We start from the raw sequence: 17,164 nt of genomic DNA, 5'->3' as shown, positions 1-17,164 counted from the left end.
CATGGAAACCTAAGATGGTCTCTGGTCTCAAACCTAGCAGCAAGGTCTAGAAAGCACTCTCTGAGGCTGAAGTCTCACAATGTAGACTGTGTCTACAAGAAATCTTCCCAAAAGAAACCCATAATATCATAAATAACTGTAGACCTAGAAAGGATTTCAAAAACAATGTAAAATAATTTAATCCACCATTCCTACTTTTAAAGAGGAGTACATGGAATTCTGGATGTTTATCAACTTGCACAAACACACATAAGTAGATCCAGTGCAAAGGTAGTAGCAGAACCAAAGACCAGTTCCCCAGGTGGGAGGGCAGGCCAGCCACCTCCTCCCAGATTCCTGGACCATGGGCTTCTTCCTCCTGGATGTACACTGGGATTTAAAAAGAGGTCATGTGAATGATTAAGGCCATGATATGTTATCAGGGAGCAAAAACTGAAAATGTAACCAATGAACAATAGTCTGTTAACTTGGAAACTGAAACACAAATTCATGGCAAGATGGTCACAAATGCCATTCATTTTGCCTAGTGGAACACACAAAAGGTAAAGCTGGAAGACGAATGTGTCAGCAGTTCCTTAAACACTACCACAGGAGAATGAGTTCTCCCGGAGTGGCAGGCATTAACTTCTGATTGGTGTGACACATACACCCTACTTGACATTATCTCCCTCTGTAGCAGAACCCAATCTTACAATACATATCCTCTTACACAGGGCTTCTTAGCTTGACCCCCCTGGAGGGTGTGAGAGATGACCAAGGTATTTGTTCTTACACATTTTATCCTAAAAAGGGATCTAGGATCAGAATCCCAGCTACTCTGGAAGCTAAGACAGGACAACTGCCTGAGACCAGGAGGTTGTTGAGCTGTGATCATGTCACTGCACTACAGCCTGAGCAACAGAGAGACCCTGTCCCAGAGAAGGAAAAAAAAAAAAAAAAAAAAAAAAAACCTGCCATTGCACTCTGGCCTGGGCAAGAAGAGCGAAAAAACAAAAACAACCCAGAGCCCTCAGCACAGCCAACTACCTCCAAACAAACTTCTAATTTCAACTTGTATTATCAGGTTCCTAGAAGGGAGTTCAGCCACCGGCAGAAACAATCAAGTAGCTGCTGTGTCTTACTATAAATCTGGGGAGGCCAGGGAGTGATGGCCAAAGTGGGCAGAATCTTTGAGCTCAGGAGTTCGAGAACAGACAAAAAAACATAGCAAACCCCATGTCAACAAAAAATACAAAAAACTAGCCAGGCCTGGTGGGGGATGCCTGCAGTCCCAGCTACTCGGGAGGCTGAGTGGAAGGATCAAGTGAGCCCTGGAATTCACACCACTGCACTCCAGCCTGGACAACAGGGTGAGACCCTGTCTCAAATCAATCAACCAACCAACCAATCAGGGGTCAACAGCCTGTTTCTGTATGGTTTTTAAGCTAAGAGTGATTTTCACATATTTAAATGGTTGAGGGTAGACAGCCAAAGAACATTTCATGACATATGAAGTTTATAAAAATTTTACATTTCTATATCCATAAATATCACGGTCACATTCATTTTGCCCATGGTTGCTCTGGCACAGCTGCAGACTTGTGACAGACCGTATGACCCACAAAACCTAAAATATTGACTACCTGGCTCTTTACAGAGAAAGTCAACTGATCTCTCCTATAAATCAACAGATCAGTAGTATGATGTTTCTAAACCACCATTATGTGTGTTTAGTTCAATGTGAATCAATTACCAGGTGCTGGACAAGCACCCGAAAGCTTACAAAATTAAGGATCAGACACAATCACTCCTTAAGAAATCCCTAACTATGGCCAGGCACGGTGGCTCACGCTTCTAATCCCAGCACTTGGGGAGGCTGAGGAGGGTGCATCACCTGAGGTCAAGAGTTCGAGAGCAGCCTGGCCAACGTGGTGAAACCCCATCTCTACTAAAAATATATAAATTAGCTGGGCGTGGTGGCACACGCCTGTAATCCCAGCTACTCGGGAGGCTGAGGCAGGAGAACTGCTTGAACCCAGGAGACAGAGGTTGCAGTGAGCCCAGATCGTGCCACTACACTCCACCCTGGGTGACAGAGCGAGACTCTATCTCAAAAAAAAAAAAAAAAAAAAAAAAAAAATCCCCCCTACTTAGAGCAGGCAATAATCAAAAGGAGGGCATTGAGGGGACCTCTAAGCAACTTAAATAAAGGCCACAGTAAAACCTGTGGGTTTTTCTCAAAAGAAAACCCCTGAGGCTTCTACTTGGGGCTAGTGTACACAAGTTTTAAAAACTTCTAACAAGCTTCTTACTTTTCAAGTTAATGACCAATAAGCAGAAAAATCACTGTTCTCAACAGACATTTTAACTACAATACATGGTAACAGTGGCAGTAAAAGGATCACAGAGAAATCATAAAAAGTCGTCACCAGAATTTAAACACTTAAACTAGAATCCAAGGATGTGCTTAAGGGAACACTCATGTTTTCTGGGGGAGAGAATCCATGGCTTTCAGTTTCAAGTGTCCCCAACTTAAAAAGTTACAAATCATCAACACACAGCCTCTGTATGTTAAGTGCATCATTACATTTCCACACAGAAATAACTGATACTCATAAAGATGACAGAGTAATCAATAAAAATTTTAAATTGCATTTAGTGTACTTTGTGCTAAACTAAAGCAAGTCATGACGTTCAACTTCAAGCAACTTGCTAATAACATTGCTATTTCTTGTTCCTTACCCTAGTGTAAGTGAAAAAAAAAAAAAAGAAAAAAAGATTATTTTATTCCTCAGTGTGGACCCACACCACTGAACTCTTCCGTTAAAGTAAGTGCTTATAAACTCTCATGGAAAATGCCATGAATTCTCAAATTAATAAAATCTCCTGCACAGGAGACACTAAATGATCAATAGTTTAAAATACTACCACCAGCCACACTGGTGCACACCTGTAATCCCAGCCACTCAGGAGGCCAGGGTGGGAGGACTCAGTTCAGGAGTTCAAGACGAGCCTGGGCAACCTGAGCAACACAGTGAAACCTCATCTCTCTAACAAAAAATATAGATAGGCCGGGCACGGTGGCTCACGCCTGTAATCCCAGCACTTTGGGAGGCCGAGGCGGGCGGATCACAAGGTCAGGAGATCCAGGAGATCGAGACCACGGTGAAATCCCATCTCTACTAAAAATACAAAAAATTAGCCGGGCGCGGTTGCCGGCGCCTGTAGTCCCAGCTACTCGGGAGGCTGAGGCAGGAGAATGGTGGGAACCCGGGAGGCGGAGCTTGCAGTGAGCTGAGATCGCGCCACTGCCCTCCAGCCAAGGGGACAGAGTGAGACTCCGTCTCAAAAAAAAAAAATATATATATATATATAGAGAGAGAGAGAGAGAGAGACAGACAGACAGACAGACAGACGCAAATTGTGAGCACTTTCGAATAGAAAACTGGCCAGGCACACTGGCTCACGCCTGTAATCTCAGCACTTTGGGAGGCCGAGATAGGTGGATCACTTGAGGTGGGGAGTTCGAGATCAGCCTGGCCAACATGGTGAAACCCCGTCTCTACTAAAAATACAAAAATTAGCCAGGCACGGTGGCATGCGCCTGTGATCCCAGCTACTCCGGAGGCTGACTCATGAGAATCACTTGAACCCACTGCAGTGAGCCGAGATCCCACCACTGCACTCCACCCTGGGTGACAGAGTGAGAACCTGTCTCAAAAAAAAAAAAGAGAGAGAGAAAACTGTAGTTTACTTCCCTCAGCAAATAAGTCCAAAAGAATCTAAGGTTTTAAAAATTAACTTTCTTCGGCCGGGCATGGTGGCTCACGCCTGTAATCCCAGCACTTTGGAAGGCCGAGGCGGGCGGATCACACGGTCAGGAGATCAAGACCACGGTGAAACCCAGTCTCTACTAAAAAATACAAAAAATTAGCCAGGCGCGGTGGCGGGTGCCTGTAGTCCCAGCTACACAGGAGGCTGAGGCAGGAGAATGGTGTGAACACGGGAGGCGGAGCTTGCAGTGAGCCAAGACTGCAGGACCGCACTCCAGCCTGGGCGACAGAGAAAGACTCCTCTCAAAAAAAAAAAAAAAAAAAATTAACTTTCTTCAATTGCTCTCTATCACATTATGTCTCACCTCTACCCGAAGAACCAAAGGCAAAAAGTAAATACTGAATTTGTTTTAGAGTAACCAAAATTTGGTCACTGAACATTTATTGTGTGCACATCGTATACTATGGATCTAGGAGATTAAACGTAAAAACACATGGCCCCTTTCCTAATGATAAAGGCTTTCCATTCCAAGTCTGGTAATCTTTATGTTTGTGCTTTGAGGTGAGGAAAGGATCCTTAATAAATCATTCAAGTCCTGCGCTAGGAAAGGTCCCATTATAGCCAAAGCTTAGCATCAGTTTCTTCCATTCTATTCCATGACACCCAGCCTTAAACTTACAAATTGTTACTCCTATGTGTAATTTAAAAAGGCCCTCCGGCCGGGCGCGGTGGCTCAAGCCTGTAATCCCAGCACTTTGGGAGGCCGAGGCAGGCGGATCACAAGGTCGGGACATCGAGACCATATTGGCTAACACGGTGAAACCCCGTCTCTACTAAAAATACAAAAAAATTAGCCAGGTGTGGTGGCGGGCGCCTGTAGTCCCAGCTACTCGGGAGGCTGAGGCAGGAGAATGGTGTAAACCCGGGAGGTGGCGCTTGCAGTGAGCTGAGATAGCGCCACTGCACTCCAGCCTGGATGACAGAGCAAGACACTGTTTCAAAAAAAAAAAAAAAAAAAATAGGCCCTCCAAGGTCATTTTCTTGCATTTATTAGGAGCGCAGAGTAACTTGCTTCATCAGGGCTACAAACTGCAAAAAAAGAAAAAATCAAAATAATGCATACACACTCATGATCACAAACCGAAGTTTTCATATGAGAAATACACTAGGCAAAGGACAATAGACTCAATTAAATCTCAACTTTCTGAGATATTACATTCCACAAAGATAAAAAGAACAAACATAGTAATTGTCCAGATTGTAAACACACGGTCATATAAAGTGCTGTAAGGACTTGAAAATGGAGACAACAGATTTAAGACTTTTAAGGAAACAACTTACCTGTCTCAGGAATTAAAATACTTTCCTAATTAAGATTGCTGATACCTTCTAAGAAACCAGAAACTCCAAGCAAACCCACCCTTCATGTTTTAAAAAAAAAAAAAAAAAAAAGGTATTGTTGAATATGGTGCCAATTCTCGTACAAATTAAAGGCTTGTACAAGAGAGGAAATAAGTTTAAACGTGACGTAACTTTCACTGTTTTAACAATCAAGCTAAACCTCTTAATGCCAACCCAAATAAAAAGCAAGGTGTGTTTGCTAATATGTCATATTTCCCTCCACAAGATATCTGTTTAATAAACCTCATGGGAAAACCAGTTTTATAATACAAAGTCTGACAGATCATTAACTGTAATGCTGTAACAGGTGCCCCATAATACTAAATGACAGGGAAGAGCTTCACAAACAAGAAAGTAAAGAAGCAAGCAGAACTGTGACAGATTCCTGTGCCTCCTCTTCACTCTGACCAAACCCTAAAGAGACAGGATGTAATCCGTGTTTGATATCCTGATGTTTACTGTTCCAACTACCTCAGTACTGAAACACAAACATCTGAGAAATCTTTTTCCAACAAGTCTGTGGAAAATAACATCAAGTAAGCAAATTTCCTTATTTTTCTAACAGATGATCTCCAAATCTAAGATTTCCAAATTACAATAAATACCATTTTGACTTCCTGCTTTTTTAAAATCCAGGCAACTTTATTCCCAAAGGTTTGCCTCCTCAGTGTCAGATATTCTGTCAAAAAGTTACTTAAGGGAATCGACTTAAGGCAAACAACCAAATGCAATAAATGGTCCTTTATTAAGCAGTGGTTTAGACAAAGCTTCTCTATTACATTCCGGGGCTAAATGGGGAAATCTGGACACATCACAGTAATAGATGATATTAAAACTAACCAAGCTAGCTGACAGGAAAAAAAAAAGGTCCTCACAGTGGGGTGCGGTGGCTCACACCTGTAATCCCAGCACTTTGGGAGGCTGAGGCGGGTGGATCACCTAAGGTCAGGAGTTGCAAACCAGCCTGGCAAACATGGTGAAATCCCGTCTCTACTAAAAATACAAAAAATTAGCTGGGCGTGGTAGCAGGAGCTTGTAATCTCAGCTACTCAGGAGGCTGAGGCAGGAGAATCGCTGGAACCTGGGAGGCACAGGTTGCAGTGACCCGAGATCGCACCATTGCACTCCAGCCTGGGCAACAAGGGTGAATCTTCGCCTCAAAAAAAAAAAAAAAAGTCCTTACAGATGGTATGTACATGCATCTCCTTTTTATTAAAACACACATGTATATATAGAGAAAATTATCTGAAAAGTAATACAGTAGTCATCTATGGATAGTAGCAATTTTTTATATTTGTTTCCTTGTATTTTCTAATTTTCAAAAACGTACATGTAACACTACTTGTGTAATAACTTTTTAATTAACAGCTCCTTAAAGTCAAAAATCAGTATCGATCACGTGCAATGTGAGATGCAATGGAAGTCTGCTTTTACTCTCACCTAGTCCTCCAAGTTCGCTTTTTAGGTCATCTTTCTTCCCCAACTCCCTAGGCTAAGCAACAAAACACTTTCCTTAAACTCCAATATGTTTTCTCCCTCTAGTTTCACCCAGACACACTTATTTTTCATTGTTGTCACTGTATAGCTACTCTTTCAACCTTGATAACTAATATAAGTAAAGCACTGGTTTACAGGCAGAAGAAAACCGGTCAAGTGAAGCGGGGAGAACTAAGAAGGTGTGTTTTGTTTCCTTTTAAATGAACACATATGTTAAAGTACATGTGCAACCAACCCAACTTTTACTAGAAAGCAGTCTGTAGTCTTAAAGATAGAATCAAGTTCAAGTCCTACCTTACTTTCAGACACTCCCATTATCTCTGCTAAATAGGGACGAAAGGAAATAGGAGGAAACCTAACACTTAAACAGCTTAAAATTACATTTATTCTACACATTAAAATGAAAACGCCAAGTAAAAGACACTTACAAAAGTATGCAAACTTTGAGGAAGACAGCAAAATACCAAGAAGAAAGCCATCTGATTTAAAAGTGACCGTAAGTACATGAGACTAAGATCTTTGGGACAAAAGGACAATAAAAATTCTGGGTTGCATGTACTTGCTAGAGTGTTACTCACAGAACATCCCATTTAACTCCTCCCACATATGTTGCCCACCTACAACAAATTACTACATCAAAAGTGTTGAGTCAATGTAAGTATGGGCATAATGAATGCTTCCTTTCTCCACCTATAAATGATTAAATCTTGATCAGTTGTGATTTGATCAAAATGCTACTTACTATAAAATCTCTAACCACTGGTGAGTCACTACCTAAATCAGCTTTCAGGGAAATAATTTCTATCTTAAAACTAGTTCATTAGCTTTGAAAGGTATTAGCCTTGAGCTACAAGTAGCAAGAGAGCCATGGCGGGTATTATAAAAAGGAAAAATAGTTCACCTAATAAAAACCTTTGGGAAAGAACCCCCTAAGCATTCCCATTAATGGAAACCTCAGATCCTCTTCTACTTTCCTAAAAACGTAGCTGTCTTAGGTCATTCACTGCAGCTGTCATTTTACAAAAGAAAATTTAAATTCCCTCTTGGCCGGGGCAAATAGAGGGCGACAGCCCCTTGCCCCGGCCGAGGCTAGGCAGGGCGCCGGCCTTCTCGTTACTAGAAGGCAAGCTAAAGCTCCTTTTAAACGGTCTCCGGAAGACGACGCATTCCTAACGGGTTTCGAAGGCATGTTTAAATCGCCCGCTTTTTTGTTTGCTCTCAGCATTCACCGGCGCCGGGACTGAGGCCGCCCCCGCCCGCTTGGGGTGGGAAACCTGGGGCCAGCACTGCCTGGGGCGGCGGGGGGGAGACCGGGGGCGGGGTGACACCCGGGACGCGCCGAGCCGGGGTTGAGGACTCGAGGATGAAGAGCTCCCGTGGGAGGGTGGCGGAGTGCGGGGGGAGGTGAGAAGGCTGAGGATCCCAGCAAGGGGGGCACCCCGGGGTTGGGGGGGAACTGGGACGCCGCCCCGCAGCGGCGAACACTCCGCGCGGCTCCCGCCGCCCGCCAGGGAATACGCAGGGCCGCGGCTCCGCGCGGCGCCGCCCCCTCCCTCTCTCCCAATCCTCCTCCTCCTCCTCCTCCCGAGGCGACAGAAACAACAGCGCGGGAGGAGGGGAAAGTAACTCCCGGCACCTCCGCCGGAATTAGCCCCGGTGCAGTGATGACACCTTCTCGTGGCGCAACCAAGCCCCGCTCCCTCCGCAGCGGCGTCCCCGCCGCCGCCGCCCTCTCCATTTGAAAGTGGCCACCCCCCGCCGCCGCAGCTCCTCCCGCCCCGCCGCCGCCAGCTGCACCAATCCGCTCGGCCCCAGTTGCAAATCAAACGCTCCCTCGCGTCCAGAAACCACTTGCGCCGCTGGAAACGGCCGCGCCGTCCCCCTCCCCGAGTCCCTCCGGGGCGGCACCTTCGGTCTGGGGCGGATGCGCCGGCGAGAAACGGTTTTAAGATGGGAGCGGCGGCGGCGGCGGCGAGAAGCTCCGAGCGGGCTCGGCTCCCGCTCCCGCTCCCGCCCCCAGACAGTTCTGGAAACTGTGTATCACCTCTGTCACAGGAAGCCATCCGGCGAGGAAGGCGGCGCGGAACCAACAAACAAACGCCTGCGGCCGCCCGCCGGAACCGGCGCGGGGACCGCGTCGGGCTTAGGGCCGTTCCCGGGGCGGGGGCGCGGCGGCCACCCCCGCGCCGCGGGCTTTGTGCGGGGCGGGTGCGGCGGGCCGGGCGTCCCCGCCCCCGCAATCCCCCACCCCGGCCCGGGCGGCGCAGCTGGGACCGTTAGGTGACGCTCCGGCAGCGACGGAGAAGCAGCGCCTCGGCCGCCGCCCGCCCCCATTTCCACACTGGGCCGCCTCTCCTCAAACGCCAGAGGCGGGCTACAAAAGTTGGCCCCGGGGCCACCCAGCACCTGCCCACGTGCCGCGGAGGCTCGCTCCCGGGTCTTCCCCGGTTCCCTCCCCCCGCCGCCCTCCGCCGCTAGGTCACCTATTACCGGTGGGAGGGGAGAGAGGCTGCTATTTAAACGCCCGCGGAAGTTGAGGCACCCCCACTGGCGGGTGCCGTGCACCTGCCTCCCGCCGCCGCGCTCCGCCACTTTGAGCAGCAGCCGCGTCCTCAGCCCCGCCTCCTGCCCGAAGGCGGGCGGGGGGAGCGGGAAGGAGGTGGAAGGGATCGAATTTCTCCAGCAAATGGGACCGTTCCGACAGGATTCGGTTCCCCGGTCAACATTCCACATTCCATCCCTCTCCCGCATTTGCAAGCCAATGCCGAGCAACCCGGAAAGCCTGCTGGCTACCGAACAACAGCCCCCAACTCGCAAACACAGACTCACAGGCACAAGACACGTGCACTGAAAGGCTCTGCAACTTGCAGTCCCGGGGTACACACTACACGTTCATTTAAGGAAGCAAGGAGACCAAGAGACCCCACCCCCACAATTTGCAGATGGTGCCAAAGGTTGCAATTTGCAATCCCCTTTAAGTTCATGATTAATCGGTACTTTGCTCTACCAACCGCCAACCCCTACCCCATTTCATCGATGAAGGGGTTTTACACTTTACAAGCAGTCGCGCTGTAAGTAAAAGATCTGACCACTGGAAGCCCAATTCGGAAGAATTGCCAAGCTGTCCCTCCACCCCCGCCCCCCACCCCCCTCTCACTGCCCTTGAATTGATGCAATGAATATTTTGGACATGTGGCGACGCGGTGACAAGAGCCAGGGCTGCGGCCACCACACACAAATGTACCTACACACACCTATGTTTGGACAAATACAGTCCCACCACACACACGGTCTCACACACTCTGGATTCATATATGTACGCGAACCTGCGTTCTGCCATTGCCATCTGTCTACCAAGTTGCTACTATGCTTTCCACTTTCATGCAGCCTAATGCACTTTGGCTTTCTATTAAAAAAAAAAAAAAACCTATAAACTAAAAGCAACTTAAACTGGGCTTCTGCTCCTAAACGCGTTTATTTGATGATTCACCTGAAAACCGCATGTTCTTCGCAAATCCAAAAGAAGAAATAGCTCTAAGTCTTCAGCCCCCCAAATTTGAAAAAAAAAAATCATAATAAAACTTACTGATCCAACATAGATCAATTCTCAGGATCCAAAAATCATCCTCTCCTCCTCCTCCTCTGGCCCCCGCCCCGGCAATGCCCAAGTTACTGGTGGGATAGTAACGCTGCGCTCAGCGGCTGCCTCCCTCCCTCCTAGCTACATATCGAGAACCCAATCTTTTGGCGCCATATTAATGACGTACTATATTATTTCCACTAGGCAGCGACCTTCGGCATTAAATTACTCCCGAGAACTCCCGAGCAAAGCAACAAAACCATCAAATATGGCTGAGCCTCTCGGCTCGTCCTGCAGCCGCCGCCGCCGCCGCCGCCGCCGCCGTCGCCGCCGCGGGACCGGGACGCGCACACGGACCCACGCGCGGACACACGCGCGGCGAGCCCACCCCGCGCGCCCCCCGCGGCCCGCGCGCGTACCTGCTGCGGAGGGGTTCGGCCGAGGCGCTGGGCTGGGCGCCGCTCGCTCGCTCGGAGCTGCATGAGTTCGGGCCGCGGCGGGCGAGCGGGCGGGGAGCCGGGCGGGCCCGTGCTCTAGCCGGCGCGCACACACCCGGCACTCGCGCACGGAGGCACTCTCGGTCTGGTTTGGCTTGTTATGGAGGAAGGACTGTGTGAATCAAACTCATTTCTGGGTCACTGCTGCCACAGGGGGGAGCACTTTAATCCCTTGCCAAAACGAGAGGGTGGGGACGGGAGGGCGGAGGGAGCATGCGGGGAGCCCGCGACTTGGGGGGCTCGGTCCCTCGTTAACTCTTCGCAGCCCTCGCCGCAGCCGGCTCGGCCTGCGCCAGTCGGGGCTCGCAAAGAACGGCACTGTTTAGCTCTTAAAAGTCTCTTTCCTTACTTCACCCACCTTGTGAGCCTAGAAATTCTTGAGGTGTCTCCAAGCAGGGAAGTGGGTTTTTAAATTAGCCCCTTCAAACTGCTGTCCCAATTTCAACTCTTGTCTGACATCTAGAAATGGATTCTTTCAAAATAGTTTAAAATTTTATGTAGATTAAAATGTGGCTATTGAGATGTGTCATTTGGGTGAAAGGTTTTATTTTTAGGCTGAGTGGCAAAAGAGTTGTTTGTAGTAACAGTTTTAGGGAGTTGCACATTAGGATGACATTTTTTAATATAGATAATCCAATTCTGAATAACATCTTTACCTAAATTTGTATGGAAGTGATCATTGCAAATGAGCATTAATCCATTAGAAGATATTATTTATAAATTGACACCACTTTATGTTACACATTACTGCAGAATTGGACATCTTCTCCCAAATAAGAGCAGTGAGCCTAATGCTAAAACTAGAATTACAAGCTAGTATCAGATCAGTCATCAGAGATTCATTTGGGGGGTATTAATGTGTTAAAAATGAGTGGTTACTGATTTTATGCAGAAGACAAACTTGCTTTTTCATATGGAGGGCAACATACTTCTTTCATGGATTCGCCTAGGGAAATAGAGGGGTATATGACATTCAGCTTGAAAAGGAAAAAAGTACGGATTAGAAACTCCCATTCAGGCCGGGGGCGGTGGCTCACGCCTGTAGTCCCAACACTTTGGGAGGTCGTGGCAGGCGGATCACCTGAGGTCGGGAGTTCGAGAGCAGCCTGACCAACATGAAGAAACCCTGTCTCTACTAAAAAATACAAAATTAGCCAGGCGTGGTGGTACGTGCCTGTAATCCCAACTGCTGGGGAGGCTGAGGCAGGAGAATCGCTTGAACCCCAGAGGTGGAGGTTGTGATGAGCCCATATCGCTCCATTGCACTCCAGCCTGGGCAACAAGAGCGAAACTCCGTCTCAAAAAAAAAAAAAAAAAACTCCCATTCAGTAAATAGGAACAGTGATCACTAATTACCAAACTAAGTATCGAACCCAAAAGGCATATGTATCCACAGGAAGAACCTTTCTGAATATATCAGGTTTGATTTCACATAATCCCACACCAGCCCATCCACCCACATTCAGACCCACATCCAAAACATTATAATCTGATAAATGCGACAAAACAAAACTAATTGAGCCTTTCAGTTATTTTTCAGAAAACAAAGTAAGCCAGTGGAAATCCTAAGTAGTGTATGTGTCCTCTCCTGTTTCACTAATGAAGAATAGAAAGAGTCCCTGCCAGTCCTATTCATGTGTTCACTTAATCCTGTTCAAAGCGATCACACATGTAAAGCACTGTGTTAACTATCATTATTACTATTCTTAGTATTGCACTTCAGTTATTGCTATTTTCATTGGTTCGCCTTGCACATACTCTCTGTAGAAGTTGAAGTACACAGGCTTTGTAGCCAGACATGGTTGGATCTGGCTCTCTCAGTTACCACTTTGTGTGCCTGTGGGATAAAAGAACTTTATCTGAGCCTCAGTTTCTTTCCTGGTAATAAAATGAAGTTAACAGCTGGCCCCTAACCTGAAGGGTTGTTAAGAGGAAACAGGCAACCTCATAACAGTTCAGGAGTAGAGGCCCTGGCAATAGGAGGTTGTCCATTCCCTCGGCCACCACTGGTCTCTTTCTTGGTTTTCTCTCCATCAAAAATTGCAACTTTTCTAAATTCCAAACAGCATTACTTCACGCATTTGTCTGAAGAAAATTTTTAACCCACATTTGCTGCTTACTCTTTTACTTGCTTTTTCTATCAAAAACATTAGGCACCAACAAAAGTATTGAATAAAATGAATGACAAAAACAAAGGGATAAAATGGCACACAAACTTCACACACTGACACACTAAACAGGACTGAAGGTGCCATGTACAGAGTCTCAATTATGCCATGACTTCAGAATACTCATCGACTGAGATAGTGCTATGTGCTATAAATAGCCCTGGACAAGAAGTCAGGAGACGCCCACCAACTCCGAATATGACTCTCTGGGCTTTAGTTTCCCCACTGAGATGACAGGAAAAATAATGTCTAAGTCCCCTTTCTCTTTAACATTCAGTCATTTCTGATTTTCTTACCAAACTTAGAAACGTGATGATTATTTGAAGAAATGGCGGACAACTTGAATCCATAAGGAACATGTAAAAATATTTTGTCATCAATGATCAGCAGTTGGCATTTCTTAAATAATAGGTGTTTCTTGCCATCAGACCACAAAGGAAACTCCTATACAACCTATTTCTAAAATGGGAAAGGCAATGATATGGTTTGCCTTGCGGCAGCACAGATAATACAGCCTAGAATAAGAAGTACTAAGCTGGCAATTAGGAAAACGAGTTTCTGATTCCACTCTGTCACTTACTGTCTTACCTTGCCAAATCATTCAGGATCATCATATCCTAGTCTCTGGAATAGTTCTTTTAATTCACACCTTATTATCAGAGATGAAAAGACATTCAACAAAATAGCTACAAGGTACTCAGTGTAATAGAAATATCAAGATTCTAGTCTTTCCTGATCCCATCAATGTTCGTGGTGATAATTACAATTCTATATATCCTGTACATTCTGCTGTAGTCATATACAGTTTAATTATTTTCTTCCATAATAATGGATTTTTATGAAATAAAAATTTGGATATTTATACTCACATTCCTGATTTTGAAACCAGACTTGATTAAATCTCTGAATGTTTACTTAGTCATTTCATTTCATCTACTTCTCTGTAGGTAAAGAATTATAAGGCCTTGCTTGATAAGACACTCAGAATTGTTCATATTTGAAATGAAGGGATGCATACACTAAAGCCCTGTATTATCTCATTCCTTTAGGGAAATGAGCAAGAAATTCTTACTGGCAGATACAACTGTCAGTTGGTATACATTCCGACGAGATAATTTTTTTTTTTTTCAAGATCGGGGTCTCGCTCTGTCACCCAGGCTGGATTTCAGTGGTCCCAACATGACTCACTGCAGCCTCCATCTCCAGGGTTCAAGCAATCCCCCCACCTCAGCCTCCAAAGTAGCTGGGACCACAGGCACAAACCACCACACCTGACTAATTTTTCATATTTCTTGTAGAGACAGGATTTCACCATGTTTCCCAGACTGGTCTCAAACTCCTGAACTCAAGCAATCTGCCCTCCTCGCTCTCCCAAAGGGCTGGGATAATGGGCATAAACCACTGCGCCTGGACCCAGAGAGAAGAATTTTTTTTTTTTAATTGTAAAGGGCTATCCTGGATAAAATGGGTTGTATCCTAAAAGTTTATTTGCATGTACTTTAATTTTTTGGAATTTTGTGCCAAAAATAAGTCTTGTTACTAAAGAGGGCTTAGATTGTCGTTTTTAAAAGTAATTCTAATAACTAAATGATAGAAAGTAACTTTTTCTTTTTCGGCCAGGCATGGTGGCTCACGCCTATGATCCCAGCACTTTGGGAGGCAAAGGCGGGTGGATCACTCGAGGTCGGGAGTTTGAGACCAGTCTGATCAACGTGGTGAAAACCCATCTCTACTAAATATAAAAATTGGCCAGGCACAGTGGCTCATGCCTGTAATCCCAGCACTTTGGGAGGCTGAGGTAGGCAGATCACAAGGTCAGGCGTTCAAGATCAGCCTGGCCAACATGGTAAAACCCTGTCTCTACTAAAAATACAAAAATTAGCTGGGCATGGTGGCACGTGTCTGTAATCCCAGCTACTCAGTAAGCTGAGGCAGAAGAATTGCTTGAACCCGGGAGGTGGAGTTTGCAGTGAACTGAGATCTCACCACTGCCCTCCAGCCTGGGCAACAGACCGAGACTCCATCTCAAAAAAAAAAGAAAAAGAAAGAAATTACCCAGACATGGTGGTACACGCCTGTAATCCCAGCTACTTGGGAAGCTGAGGCAAGAGAATTGCTTGAACCCGGGAGGCAGAGGTTGCAGTGAGCCGAGATTGTGCCATTGCACTGCAGCCTGGGCAACAGGAGAAAACTCCATCTCAAAATAATGATAATAATAACTTTTTATTAACTTTTTTGAGTAATATTGTATGAGGGAGGAATGTAGTTCAAAGAGGAATAAGTACATATAATTCTTTTTTTTTTTTTTAACACCCCTTGTCCTAATGCATGGTACATATAATTCTAAACAAGAAAAGTCGAGAGCCACAGTCAACACCTATCTGAACTCTGTGACACAGGAGATGTAGGGTAAGAGATTAGGACTAGAATTCCCTGTCTGACCTGTCGATGAGGTCGCCAGTCCTCAGCAACATTTTAGCTCCTCCAGGTAAGTCATTACAACCTCCAAATATATGGAATGATTGTTTCTTGTTGGTGTCAGTACCAACTAAATTATTTTTTTCTTGAGATTCTTTCTTGCCCTTCTTTTTGTTTTCCTTTGCTTGTTTTTCATTTTGGTTATTTTAATTCTGTTGATTTCCATACTTTTAGTGAAAGTAAAGATGTCAACGAGAAATAAGTATGAAATGGGATAAGAGGAGATAATTCCACCAGATGGAAATGACCAAAGCTGAGGAGGTTCAAAATAAGTGAAGCTCTTCCCTAATCATGAAAGGAATATATGATAATGAAATTTTGAAAATTTAGAAAAATGAAGTAATAAAACTCAACCATATGGATAACTATTATAAACAATGTCTTTTTTTGGTCTTTTTTCTATGCATTTTTCATAAAATTGGAATGATGCCACACATTCCATTTTACATCCTTCCTTTTCACTTACATCTTTCAATTTTCCATTGGGTATTAAATACTTTTATGCAATATTTATGCATTTCAGGTCTTTGACCCCCTCCATGTTATACCTTCCTCCACAGGTTACTTTGGCTATGCATCCTCATAGCTACTCTCCCTGGACCTTGTCAACTATTGGAAATTTCTGCCATCTTTATTATCAAACTCAAAGATGTCCCACTTTGACCACTACCTTTCAGATTTCCAAAGTCTATACATCCCACCCTACCCTTCTTTTTATCTGAAAGTCCTCTAATCTACCCCTCCAGCCTTCTCTTCTTACCAACAACAGAATAGATGTAACTCATAAGGTCTCTAATCATCAGCAGCAGCACCTGAGAACTTATCAGAACTGCATTATTTCCAGCCCCATCTCAGACCTACTGAAGCAGAAAGTGGGATCCGACAATCTGTGTTTTAACAACCCTTCCTGGTAGTTCTGATCCGCACTCAATCAGAAAAACACTTATGTAGGTCTCAGTCCCATCCACCACCTCTAACCAACTGTTTTCTGAACTTTCTTGTCTAATGTTTCTTCATTCCTCAGACAAATGTATTAAGCAATTAGTATGTCCCAGGGACAGGGCTGGCTAGGCACTGGAAACAAGGTAAAACAGGTAAGTAGGCCTATTCTCTGTCCACAGGCCAGTAGAAAATATTAAAAAGTGATTACAATAAACTCCAGGGTTTGGGGAAGGCATATAGCATGCACCTGATCTGCGTGGTGGGAAGAGGGTGGTCAGAGAAGACATCGGTCTAAGAATAAGTGACACTAACGCTGAAACCTGAAGGCATCAACCAGGTGAGGAGGAGGATGGGGGCCAAATGCTGACTTTTTACAAGCCCTTTGGCTTCAGGGTAGAGAACTGGATGGGTTGGGAGGGTGGTGAGTTTGGGGACTGGAGAGAGTAGTGCTCGTTAGGAGGCTAGGTGACAGTTGAAAGCAGGTTGGACTGTCGTCGTTGATTGTGGAGTGCAGACAGGCAAACAAACCACCCTGCGATGAAGGCATCGTTAACACTCTCAGCTCTTCAGAGGCCTCCAGCTCCCCCAGTTCTGGAGCTGCTCCTCTAAGGGGTACCTGGGGGATGTCTCTGGGGTTTACAGAGTCCCTGGGGCATGTCAGGAGGGTGTCCACAAGGGAGAGGCAGTGTTTTGGGCAGAAAGCAACATGTAGCGGAATCAAGCAAAGCTCCTGATGGGCAGTGAGTAGGTGGAAGCCCTGGTACGGTGGGATCCAAGTCCCCGCCCAGCACCCAGAGCCGAGGCTCAAGCAGCACGGCTGAGCAGAGGAGGTGTCCCTGATGGTGCCT

At 45.8% G+C, this 17,164-nt stretch overlaps 1 protein-coding gene across 16 annotated transcripts in view; it reads right to left on the bottom strand.

Annotated features, from left to right (window-relative positions):
- JADE1 (jade family PHD finger 1) overlaps positions 1-10,834 on the bottom strand; it is a 67,976-nt gene extending 57,142 nt beyond the window's left edge. For 4 of the 16 annotated variants that reach the window (XM_015450829.3, XM_065545473.2, XM_045392869.3 and 1 more), the window contains exon 1: positions 9,135-9,250. Coding sequence is in view for 1 of the 16 variants with exons in the window: in XM_065545471.2 (XP_065401543.1) it covers positions 8,696-8,714 (19 nt within the window). In the remaining 15 variants the exon portion in view is untranslated. Of the gene's footprint in view, positions 1-8,695; positions 8,743-9,134; positions 9,251-10,237 lie in introns of those variants that run through there. The other 12 variants (XM_065545466.1, XM_065545464.2, XM_065545468.2 and 9 more) reach the window with 7 other exon arrangements.
- Positions 10,835-17,164: the final 6,330 nt, after the last annotated feature.

This window comes from Macaca fascicularis, chromosome 5, assembly GCF_037993035.2.
Source record: "Macaca fascicularis isolate 582-1 chromosome 5, T2T-MFA8v1.1".
Lineage (NCBI taxonomy): Eukaryota > Metazoa > Chordata > Mammalia > Primates > Cercopithecidae > Macaca > Macaca fascicularis.
Note: the sequence above shows the minus strand (reverse complement) of the source record. Positions and strands in the feature narration are given on the sequence as shown.